Source organism: Camelina sativa, chromosome 3, assembly GCF_000633955.1.
Source record: "Camelina sativa cultivar DH55 chromosome 3, Cs, whole genome shotgun sequence".
Classification (NCBI taxonomy): Eukaryota; Viridiplantae; Streptophyta; class Magnoliopsida; order Brassicales; family Brassicaceae; genus Camelina; species Camelina sativa.
This window is the reverse complement of record NC_025687.1, coordinates 9,109,060-9,121,046: the sequence shown is the minus strand read 5'-3', so window position 1 is coordinate 9,121,046 and position 11,987 is coordinate 9,109,060. Positions and strand designations below refer to the sequence as shown.

General features: G+C 36.3%; 3 protein-coding genes and 1 pseudogene across 7 annotated transcripts; 2 read left to right on the top strand and 2 right to left on the bottom strand.

The window, feature by feature from the left end:
* Positions 1–833, bottom strand: part of LOC104776125 — a 3,803-nt pseudogene extending 2,970 nt beyond the window's left edge.
* LOC104776123 lies at positions 3,578–4,875 on the top strand. Its single transcript, XM_010500135.2, has one exon. It carries the CDS (start codon positions 4,022–4,024, stop codon positions 4,601–4,603), a length of 582 nt encoding a protein of 193 aa, XP_010498437.1. The 5' UTR covers positions 3,578–4,021; the 3' UTR covers positions 4,604–4,875.
* Positions 4,712–6,186, bottom strand: LOC104776124 (DNA-directed RNA polymerase I subunit RPA12-like). 2 transcript variants are annotated; one of them, XM_010500136.2, is made up of 6 exons: positions 6,014–6,186; positions 5,738–5,870; positions 5,575–5,615; positions 5,254–5,322; positions 5,111–5,167; positions 4,712–5,024 (listed from the first exon to the last, which is right to left on the bottom strand). In XM_010500136.2, the coding sequence occupies exons 2-6, from the start codon at positions 5,853–5,855 to the stop codon at positions 4,950–4,952; spliced, it is 360 nt and encodes a 119-aa protein (XP_010498438.1). In that variant the 5' UTR covers positions 5,856–5,870; positions 6,014–6,186; the 3' UTR covers positions 4,712–4,949. The 2 variants fall into 2 exon arrangements, with proteins under 2 accessions (XP_010498438.1, XP_010498439.1); XM_010500137.2 differs by having other exon boundaries at positions 5,738–5,867.
* On the top strand, positions 6,321–11,849 carry LOC104776122 (kinesin-like protein KIN-6). Of its 4 annotated transcripts, none has more exons than XM_019243560.1 (22): positions 6,321–6,935; positions 7,020–7,219; positions 7,342–7,468; positions 7,584–7,678; positions 7,866–8,001; positions 8,281–8,346; positions 8,439–8,501; positions 8,615–8,665; positions 8,762–8,844; positions 8,928–9,030; positions 9,135–9,180; positions 9,346–9,500; positions 9,631–9,831; positions 9,962–10,021; positions 10,104–10,190; positions 10,287–10,346; positions 10,438–10,524; positions 10,613–10,752; positions 10,845–10,929; positions 11,049–11,182; positions 11,271–11,352; positions 11,452–11,849. In XM_019243560.1, the coding sequence occupies exons 1-22, from the start codon at positions 6,402–6,404 to the stop codon at positions 11,545–11,547; spliced, it is 2,691 nt and encodes an 896-aa protein (XP_019099105.1). In that variant the 5' UTR covers positions 6,321–6,401; the 3' UTR covers positions 11,548–11,849. The 4 variants fall into 4 exon arrangements, with proteins under 4 accessions (XP_019099105.1, XP_010498436.1, XP_019099103.1 ...); XM_010500134.2 differs by having other exon boundaries at positions 10,441–10,524; positions 10,839–10,929; positions 11,452–11,848; XM_019243558.1 differs by having other exon boundaries at positions 10,839–10,929; positions 11,452–11,848.

The following is an 11,987-nucleotide window of genomic DNA, read 5'->3' as shown; positions in this document are numbered from 1 at the left end:
ATATATATATATCAGCATTAATTTATTAAGAAAATTGTGAAGTTGTAGAGAAACATACACGATCAAAATCAGGATTTTTCACCCACAAAGGTATTTCAGGGAACATTTTTGCTATAGTCTCTGAATCTAACTCCACCAGTGGCTTGATCTCAGGGTCCTGACCACATTACAAGTATAGATAATTTTAGCTTCAAATGTTTAGAAAAAAACTATTAAACTATTAAGATATCAATCTTCCCTTATAGTTTTAAGAACCCAATCGATCAAATCACACACACACACACAAAAGGATTGAAAAGAAACAAACAAAACAAGATATTGTCAGTATATTCATGCATGCAGATTTTTTGAGATATATTGTATTATTGTGTACATGGATCATAGGCCATTACGTGAATTATCGAACGAAAAAAAAATCTAACACGATTTGTCGCATTCAAAGAAAGGATCAAACAAAATGTTCAATACGGAAATGTAATAAACAGACAAAAATGGATGATTGAAAAAAAAAAGATGCGAGAATTAAGAAGATTCGAAGAGATGCCTGAACATCAGTAGACTGGACATAGATGAACAAGTAGTAACCAATGACAATTCCGATCGTTGTTCCAAATCCGAAACCAATCGCACCCAATATTGTGCTGATTATTCCCATTTTTTCATCAAATCAAATCAAAATCTCACTCTTGGGATCTCTCTCCTTCTTTGACCCACGAAAAAGCAAGAATTATAATTCCACAAAGATAAATCGCTATTAACAGGATCGAGGAGATTAAATATCAATTAATATTTTTGATCTTGCCATAGATTTACGTTAGAGAAAGAGAAATTCTCAAACACACAGAGTTTGACATAACATTACTATTATCACTTGATAGAAATTGATATTAGAGAGTTGGGAAAAAAAAAACGGTTTTGAATAGGAAAATTTCAAGAGCGTTATGTACGGAGTCTATGTGAAACGTCCATTTGTTTGGCTGGGATATGTAATAGTTTCAATAGTATCGACAAATAAGGGCTTTTCTTATTACAAGGGATCAATATTATTTGTCCATTACATTAAAAACATTCGTTTCAACTTCCCCCATTGCTTTACTCATTAATCTTCTCTTCTGATGGTTTATGTAACTTTTTTTTCTTTCTTGTTTGCCCACGTAGCTATCCAAATTTTTTTAGTTGTATAAATTCATGATATGTTTAAATAAACGGGTTTATTTGTCCAAAAGAATTAGAAAACAAAAAAAAAAGTAGATAAAAATAATCATGATATATATTGGCCAATAAAATGTTTACTTTTCTTCCCAACAGAAAATGAATTATATATTCCACCATGATGTTGCATATTATAAAGAGAACATTTTCTTTCAACCAATTAAAGGTTTAAAACGTAATTTGGATTAAACTAATTGGATGAATCATGAGTGTATAAGCCTTAAGATATAGTATACATATGCCCCGAAAGTAAACAGCTCATATATCGATGGGGAGGCCTTCCCATTACACGGTATCCATCTATAACTGGGTATCACAAGAATGTTATTTTGGTACCGATATATGTAGTCTCGACCAACAGTTAGATCTGATGATATATGGAGTTCAAACAGAAATCTCTAATTATAAATAAAGCGCACTAATTAGATGTATCATTTCATATACATAGCTACATGCGTATTAAAGTTCGATAATCCATGTGTAATGCTTAGAAAGCCATATAGTTTAAATTTCTTAATATGGAAGCAAACAAAATTAAAGGATCATAAAAAGCAGGTCTAAAAACAAAAGCATACAAAGTTATGTACGTTCTTTAAAGAAAATAAAATGAACGTGGACTTAGATATGGTCGGTGCGAAAAGTAATAATAATCATGCTTGAGCACGTCATCCGCCAAAGGCGACACCAAAAGTAGCAATGCACTGACTCTCGTGCTAACTCCACAATCCACATAAACCCTAGCTAGCAACTACATATCTATGATGTGGGAGAATTTTGAATTTACGGTGACGAATGGAATACAAGTTATTATCGAATAAGATAACAAGAAGAGGAAAAATAATATGAAAATCAAAGAGTACATATTAGAATAATATCAAATGTAAAGGTTGTCAAAGCAAACTTTTCATATATATGATATTTGCACTTTAGCAAAAAAAAAAAGAATAATATCAGGGTAAAAAAACAAATTGTAAAAAAAAACATGCATATATATATAGTACATCACGGTAAAAAAACAAATCGTAAGAAAATACCACACTACATACAGTAATTATCGAAGTTAAAAAAAAAACCATGCATGGTACAGGGTTAATAAACTGTAGATGATTCTGATTAAATTCGATCATAATTATAAATTATGTATATTACCTCGTAATGTTGGACTTATGTGCAATTTAATTGCGTTAAACTTTGATTTTATTTGGTTGAAAAATGAAAGTCCACTAATAAAACCAAAGTTCTACCGAACATGCTTGCTGTGATATACTATTAAATAAATGTAGATAGAAGACGAAAGGATGAAAAGAAAAGAGTGACCGTACCTAACCATGATTATGCCAAAACAGGTTTAAGAAAAAGCTGCGATCATCATACAAGTTATATATACAATAACCCTATTTAGATTACAAGAAAATGGCATAGAACTATATATTGATGGCTTTAAAACGTTTATATATATTAAGTTATTAACCAAACATAGTCAAATCACTGTGAAAAGAAATCGATCTACAGCGAGGAATCGTCATTCACGATATTGATATTATATACTGATTGGTCGATTGTGATATTTAGTAAATTCTTTGTACGTGAGCAGTGTTAGCTATCATTTATGAGTTACGCTTTCAATCTCTCTTATACTATAAAATATCCCCCTAGCTATTAAAGATTTAGTAGTGCTAATTGGCTCAATCGTTCAAATGGCAACATTAAGAAAATGACAAGGACCAAGGTTTTTTATTCGCAGTGCATAGTTTTTTTTTTTTTTTTTGGGATCTGTCGTTCAAATGGTTTTGCGGAAAAGAAAAGAAAATTGTATACCTATCATTTGCATTCAATTTAATATAATTGATCTTTACGCAATAGACAATATCGTAGTGATATCCTCGAAGGCTCGATGCTTTCTATTATAATGTCCACCATATAAAATACTCCTTATTCGATATCTTCTCTCCTTCGTAATAATATTCTCCCTTATTTTTATGGCAGGCACATGCAACCATGCAGGAGAGCCGACCAATCCTATTCTTGGAAATCCTCACGACAACGGTGAATGGCTGGTATGACGACACGTGTCAAGATCAACGACGATGGACTTGTCTAGGAACCCACACATTCCCTCCACGTGAGGTCATCAAGGAAGAAAGCCACCGATGATACCGACGTGTATGGTCAAGATCTGCCTAAAGCAAGATCCCTTATCACACGGCTCAGATTCTCTCAGCGGCTATTGTAATACTTATTTTACGATCCAACGGTTCATACTCAATCGGCGGTGACCGTCCTATAGTGTTTCCCGGGACTTGTGCTGTATTGCGCAATTGGTATATGTACACTTGACTTGAAGCTATAATAACATGGATAAGTTATTAATTAGTAAGTTAATAACCACGACATTTTATAGTCTAAAAATCAATAAAAACTTTTAAAATGGCATTTAAAAATTCGCATTATTATTGGTGGTTTCGATTATAAAAGGAACCAGCCGTGCTCAGTGCCTGGCAACATCTGTCCTCTCGAGGTTAGGGTTCTTTTAGAGAGTTTTATAATTTATCGAACGATCCTTCGGATCTTCTAAATGGAAGTTTGATTATTAACATCTTTTATAAACTTTTTTTTTTCTTTTCTCTTGTCATAAATCTTGAATATCTATCAAATTATAGGGCTTTCGATCGTATTATTTGGTAGATCGTCGCCATTTAAACGTTACATATAAAATACCTTTCTCTTGTTTTTCTTTGATTCATCGTTTTAAATCTTTCATTAATTAAATACTCTTTTTAAAAACTTTAAGAAATTAAAAGTTTAATCAATGGAAACAATAGCAGTGCAACGTTCACCGGGTAAACAGGTTTCTGGTTTGAGACCATTCAAGAACCCTAGAAGGAGTTCTCGTGGTTCTCTTTCAAGATCCGGAGGAAGTTTGGCTCTTCCGACTATCCCCACGTCGTCTTGGGGATCTTCTCCGGCATATCCCCCGCCACCTAGTTACTACTCTCAGCCTCCTCTTCTCCCTCTGCCTCGTGTCAACAGCTCAACTCTTCCTCTGCAACGCGTCAACAGCTCTCGACCACGTGTCAACAACAACAACTCTACTCTCAATTGCGTTGTTCAGACCAAACCAACTCCTGTAAAGAAGAAAGTTGAGTTCGTCGAGTCTGTACCGACACTGACTCGTACTGGTTCTGTTCCGGTCCGGTCTAACCATCTGCGTGATTTTCCTAAAGGATTTGATGGTTACCCCGGTCCAGCGATCATGTTATTATCCCCGCCGCCGAGTAGTTTACCCATGCCTAGGTTTTCGATCAAACCGAAGCTCCGTTGCAACGTCGAAGCTGCTGGGAAAAACGAGGTAGCCACCGATAACATCCGGCGAGTTTTACAGCTCCGGTGAAAAGGTGGTGTCGCCGTGTGGGTGTGTGCTACGTAAAGTTTGATGATGTTACAAATAAAACAAGCTTATGGGCTTTTTAATACTTTATTTGGGCTTGGGTCTGTCTTGTTTTTTTTTAAATTGATAGAACTCTTCTCTACTTTGTGTGATTTGTTAAGCCATGACTTTTATAAAGGCTCTCTTGGCACAAAATAGCCTGGCGGTTATAGATTTTTCATTTTTATGTTCTTTATTTGAAGACTAATAAAAAGATATGTTTCTGATGATGATGACATCGAATATTGAGTTTGTAACATCAATGTAAGAAACAAAACTGGTCTTCTCTGTGCTGGAGATGATAACAATGTTAACCTTCTGTGAATCTATGTCCACAATTGGGACAAGTGTAGTATGTTGTTTGTCCTTCATCCGCTGATCTTGTCTGTAAATCAAGAAACTCTGGTGAAACATATCCTTTGGAAAGAAACAAGAGAAGACAAGAGGAAGAACTTGAAAGCTTAGACTTACCTGTCTGGTTGTGTATACAAGCTCCGGGTGCTGGCATTTCTCGCACGCCTTTTTAATCTGCAAAAAGAATTAATGAAAATCAGAAGTCATGGATTAAGAAAAAGGCATGATAATAAGTTTATCAATCTGTATTCTTAAACTACCTTAGGTAGCTCAGCTTCTTCCTGCGTTTTCTCACCAAACAGAGATATTCCAAGTTCTCTTCTGATATCCTAGCAAAAATCCAAAGAGTAACGAACATGACTTGTATATATTGGCTTGTGGATATATTGGTTCTTCCAAGAATAACAAAACCAGTCTCCATTGAAACTAATTACACAGAACAGGCACAGGTCTATGTGTGTGTTCACTGTCTATTAAGTAATAACAATGGACCCTAGGAAATCAAGAGCGAGATTACAAGATGCAGCAAAACTACTAGTCAGACAAGAATCCACAATGGTGAATAAAGGAAAAGCACATATCTCAGCAGCAACTGTGTAAGCTATTTTCTTGTCAATGATTTCTATTAAAAAAAAAAAAAGAATGACGTTTAAAAGCACAATAAGATTAACCAACCAAACTAAGAATCAAAACTGTTGGATAATTCAGATATAAATTTTTTAACACGAATCTAATCATTGATACCATTAGCATTTCGGGTTGTGTGGCAGAGTGGACATTCTGCAGACTTGGTTGATTTCAAGATAAGCATCGTCCCACACAAACCACAGAACAAGAAACTACTTTCCGGCGACTTCTCCATTTAAGACACAACCTTCTAAAACGCAAAAGAAGCAACGGCTGAGATTAGAATAAAACAGACCAAACACACAAAAGTTTAGATAGTTAAGAACTACCCACATTACATAGAATCAAAGTAGAATTATAAAAAACATAGAAACAAAATAAAAAAATCAAAACCTGGACTTGCGGCGAGACGTTACTGAACTTTATGAGAAGAGAGAACGAGTAGTAAAAGTGAGCAGTTAAGGTTCCAACTGTAGTTAGTGAGTTGTGCTTACAGTTTCCGCGGCGGTGGCGACTACGATTGAAGGGCGGGCGGAGACAAGAACTCGAGAAGACCGAAGAAACCTATGATTTATTGCACAAACCTAATGGGCTTTTACTTAAAACCCAATATATGGGCTTATTTGAAATTTGAAAAGTATTTATTTTAAATATTAATTTCGTACTGAAATAAATTCCANGGAAAAAAAAAAAAAAAAAAAAAAAAAATACCCAAAATTGATTTATCAATTGAAAAGTTGAAAATTGAAACGCTCCATTTTTCCGCCACTTATTAGAGACAATGGAGGAGGAGAAGCAGAAAAGTATCAGTCCTCCGCCGTGTCCTTCAACCGTAACAGTGCGACGAAACCCTCCGAGGAGAGCTAGAGCAACTCCGTATACCACTGCGAGTAAGCAAAACCAACCTCTCTCCTCTCACGACGTTCCTACTTTCCCAATCGACGAGATTCTCTCCATTCAAATCCCTCAATCCGAAACCAAACCCACAGTTCCAGAGAGTTTGAAGATTTTCCTGAGAATCAAACCTTTGAAATCCTTAACCACCAAGGTTATTACCACCAACACAGCGAAGAGCAGGCCTAGAAATGTCTGGCCGCAGAATCCTTCGAAGAAGCACATCGCGAAGGAGAACAGGAACCCGGAGATCGCGAAGAAGGTTAAGAAGAAGGAGGAAGAGGCGGCGGCGGCTTGTATTGCTTTGAACGATTCGTATTCAGTCACATTAACTCCGCCTCAAGCGTTGCAAGAGCTGAAACGAAGCAAGACTGAGGTTTACGAAGGGTTTTCTCATGTCTTCCCGGCTGATTGTTCTCAGGTTCGATCACTTTTTGCGATTTTTTTGGTTTAATTTTTGAGATTGGGTTCTGAGATGACCGATTAATTGATGGTTTGTTTGTAGAACGATGTGTATGATAAAATGGTTCAACCATTGTTGGAGGATTTCATGAAAGGGAAAAGTGGAATGTTGGCTGCGTTGGGACCTAGTGGCTCTGGGAAGACTCATACTGTCTTTGGAACTTTGAAGAATCCTGGAATTGTGCCAATTACTCTCCGTCAGATTTTCAAGAAGAGTGATGAGAGTTCTGATGCTTCTGTGAGGTATTATTGTTTGTTCATCTTAATGGGATTATCATGGATATTTCTGTCAATAGCAGAAAATACCAAACTGTATAGCTTTTATATTTTTTTTGCTCCATAACATCTCTTTTGCTTTTCTTTAGGTCATTTAACTTGTCCATATTTGAAATATGCTCCGAACGAAGGAAAGGGGAGAAAGCTTATGATTTACTAGGTAGTGAAAGCTCTGAATTGTCTGTGCAACAATCAACCATCAGGGGTTTGAAAGAGGTTTGTGAGTGTTTCTTATGGAGTTTTCTTGGGTTGACAATAACATTCAGTTGCATTTCATAATGATAGATGAATATTGTAACTCTCAGTTTTCTCAATTATTTGTGTTAAGTAGGTCCCAATCCATAGTTTGGAGGAAGCAGAGTCTTTAATTGGACAAGCAATGCTGAAACGTGCAACAGCTACCACAAACTCGAACAGCCAATCAAGGTACTTGGCAACAAAAGTTTTGCTCTACCTTGATTTTAACACCCTGACACCCTTTATTTAGTCGATAAATGAACTGAATTAGAAGCCTTTCACATGGAAACTAGAGCCATTTTTATTTAGTCGATAAATGAATTAGAAGCCTTTCAGATGTCTTCATGTTCTATACTAATTTTGGAATTACTCGCAGTCGCTCACAATGCATCATTAACATACGAGCATCATGCAATCGCTTTTCCAACGAGACAAAAATGCAGTCCAGTGATGCTATGCTGACAATAGTGGATCTGGCTGGTGCAGAAAGAGAGAAAAGAACAGGAAATCAGGTTTTAATCTGTTGTGTTTGCACTTTGTATATGAACTCTTCACATATTTGATATGCAAAGCCACTAATATATGTCATGTCTGAAAGCATCTGTCTTAAAAATACAGATTCTGTGTAACCGTTAGGAGAAATTATTCCTAGTTTAATTACAGATTATAGGTGACTGTAAGATTTTGTCCAGTACTTGTTCTTAGCATCAAAATAGTGATTTAACAGTGAATATGTCTTCATTTGTAAACTAAAACTTGGTCCCTCTATTCCCCTTCAAATTGTTTTGCAGGGAGAAAGGTTGGTTGAGAGTAATTTCATCAATAACACATCCATGGTTTTTGGTCAATGTTTACGGGTAAGGCCATTGATTTTGGTCTCCCTTGAGCTGTTCTTCTTTTTTTATGCCTCCAATTTTACTAATCATGAACACTCGGTGTCTGTTGGCAGTCACTCTTGGAGTACCAGAAGAACCGAAAGAGGGGATTGCAGAAACATCATCAAAATTCTTTGGTAGCGTCTACCTTCAAAAACCCCTTCACATTATCTCATGAATTTTTAAATGATTTATAGTTATCTAATCTTCCTCCATTCTATACGGTAATATGATTTTGGCTTTTATGTAGTTGACAAGGTACTTGCGCGATTACCTAGAGGGGAAAAAAAGGATGGCTTTGGTATGCGTAACACTTTTTAGGATTTTGTTGAGTTCTTCAACAAGATTTAATTTTCAAATATTTGAAAACTCTTCTCATCTTCTATCTATGTTACAGATTTTAACTGTCAAAGCAGGGGAAGAGGATTATCTTGATACCTCCTATCTTTTGAGACAAGCATCACCGTATATGAAAATAAAGTAATGTTTGTTATTATGAACTCAAAGAGGAAGTATACTTTTCTCGCAAGTGCTAATGCCTTTGAATTTGTTGTTTTGTTTAGATTTGATAACACCGAGGAACCTTGCAACAAGAGGCAGCTCAAGACATTTCCACGAGCTGAAAAAAACAAGAAGATTAAACTTAGTGCTCCCAAGAACTCCCAAGTAAGTTTGGCTTCCTCTATACACTGTTATTGTATTTTTCAGCAAAACTGAAAAGTTATTGACATATGCCATTTACTAAAAATTGTTGTGTTTTCCATCTCTAGATAGAAGACATTTTTCATGAAGGGAGAAACCAAATTGCTCAGGAAGGTAAGATTTTTCTCTGACAAATTTTCTACACTTTGACTGTATGGAATTTTTATTGGTCGTTTTCGTTCTGCGATCTCTTATCTTCACTGAGAGAGGTGATGAGAGATTACAGAAAAGACTTGTTTACAAACAAGAAAGCTAATATCTAATACGTCTCCTCACCAGTGCATTTGCAGGGAAAGAAAGCTGATCCAACAGACAGATCCTCTCCGAGTCTGGAACATGTTGCCCAAGATAAAAATAAGCGAGAGCACATCATCATGCGGAATTTTTCTAAAGTCTTATGGAATGTTCTGAAGCAGTACAACGAGAAACTAAAAGTTAATATCCTGACTTTGCCTTTCATTTGGCTTTGTTTTCATTGAACAATTTGCGACTAAGATAACTTCCTTGAAGCTATGATGTACCACAGTTGAAAGATATCTTTTTTCTTGCTTTAAATCATCTTAGGTTGCAGAAGGTGAAATTTGCACTCTCAAAGATAGCCTTCGAAGAGAAGAGCTAAAATCTCTTGGATTGGAGACAGAGTTGATCAGTCTCAAGTCCTCTTGCCTGGTAGAGTCATGTATACCTGAGGTAGAAGCTGTTGTATATGCAAACGAAGAAGTCAGCGCAGATGAATCCAGCGAGTCTCCTGTGCCAAGCAAAAATGTAGTGCCTGGCTGCTATATTGTTGTGTATATATATCTGTTTACTAATTATGTCTTGGAGTATCTGCTCGTTCTAAGGCTGCATGTCATAATTTCTTTGATATTTATAACCTTTCCATTTGTGTTTTAAGGTGAACGATGATGTACGTGTTCGATGTCACTTGTCTTCTCAGAATGATGCGGAGCCAAGAGTAAGGATTGTTCAAGTTGACATATTCTTTGTGTAACTTAGAATTCATGAAATCATGTGCTTTGCTGTGTGTTTGCACTTAGCAGTCTGTCAATTCTGAAGAAAATGCGGGGATTCCTTCTGCGACTACTCATGATGAAACTGTAGTTACTGAGTCTCCAAGAGATCAGGTATAATGGAATATTTTCGTTCATTGGGTCAATCCGTTAGATACGACAACTCCAGAATGTAAAGAACTCAAAACTGATTTCCATTTGTGTTTTAAGGTGAAAGATGCTGTACTCGTTCCATGTCACTTGTCTTCTCAGAATGATGCAGAGCCAAGAGTAAGGATAGTTTAAGTAGACATATTTTTTGTGTATCTCAGAAACTTTGCTCATGAAATCATGTTCTTTGTTGTGTGTTTGCACTTATCGGCAGTCTATCAGTTCTGAAGAAAATGTGGGGATTCCTTCTGCGACTACTAATGTTGAAACTGAAGTTACTGAGTTTCCAAGAGATCAGGTATAATGAAGTAATTTCATTCATTGGATCAGTCGTTTAGATTCGACAACTCTAGAATGTAAAGAACTCAAAACTGATTTTCCTCTAGGTCATCCAGAATCAAGATGATCCAACACCTTCACCAGAACAAGTTGAAGTTAGTCAAGATTGCATCAACAGCCGGATGTCTAACGTTCAAACAAAATCCGCAATATCCCACAGATGTCCCGATTCAGAGAAGCAAGAAAGGTTAAGAGTTATCTTGATCTTCTTCTCTATTGAAGTTGTAGGAACCGGTCTCTTTCTCTGTCTAAATTATCTTTGGTTCTTTCCAGAAACAGGAGACTGTTGCCAGCGCCATCCAGATCTCTAACTGAGGAAATGAATGACTTGGACATAAAAGATAAGCCGATTGAGAAACCACAGGTTTGGCCATTCTCAATCTCATGCTCCTCCACAAACCTTGATAACTTCATCTCATGGCACAAAATCAAAGTTCACAATGCTTTAAAACTGTTATAACTAAACTTCATTCTCATTTCTAGGTTAAAAACGGCAAGACTCGTGTTCAAAAGAAAGCAGAATCAACCAAAGTTCAGGAAATTGAGGTTCCTAATCCTGCCCGTGAATCAGAACCTACATCAACTACGAAACAGAGGAATGGACAGAAACCAAGAAGGTTCTTTTTTTCTGCCAATCTTTATTTCTTCTTTCTCTGTCTCTTTTTTCAGGTTTTCCTAAATAGAAAACCTTTGTTCCTGTAACAGGAGACTCCAACCTGCTGCGTCTGTGCTATTAACAAGAGAAATAAACACGTTAGAGATCGAGGATGATATCGCCGAGCCAAAGGTATGACCGAGCTAGACACAAAGAAGCAAACTTAAACTATGTTGGCAGAAGGTTTAGATCAAAGTCATGTGATTAAGTTGTCCATTTCTACACTTGCAGGGGAACAGAGGTGGAAAGAAGACGACAGTATCACAACCGAGAAGCCAAGGGAGTGTCACTCTCCTCCGCCTCCTCACTGACAATCTTCATCTCTAACATCTATCAAACAAACTTGCATCAACATCTTATTGTACCTTCTATTGTGAGTCTTAAGTAAAGGTTTAAAATATTATCCTGGTTGTATATATAGCAAAGAAAAACTGAAATATTTTGAGTCTGTTATTTGGTCCAAGCTTTTTTTGAGCCGCAAGATGAAAAAATGAATGATGGTCTCCTAAGCTCCGTTATCAGATTCATTAGTACTTGTCAAAAATATTTCGTAAGTACACATACAATTTCATTGTTATACTTGCCATTTGTCAAAGACCACTGAGATGTATATCTCCACAACTCACACTGGCATGGTCGTTTTGTTGCTTGCTACCTATGCATATCTCTGCAAAAATTATGTTTAACCATCAAGACCACCTTTTTATCCCTTGTGATTAGCCGTATAAACGGGATCTTGAGTTAATGTAAGAAAAGCTTAACAAAAA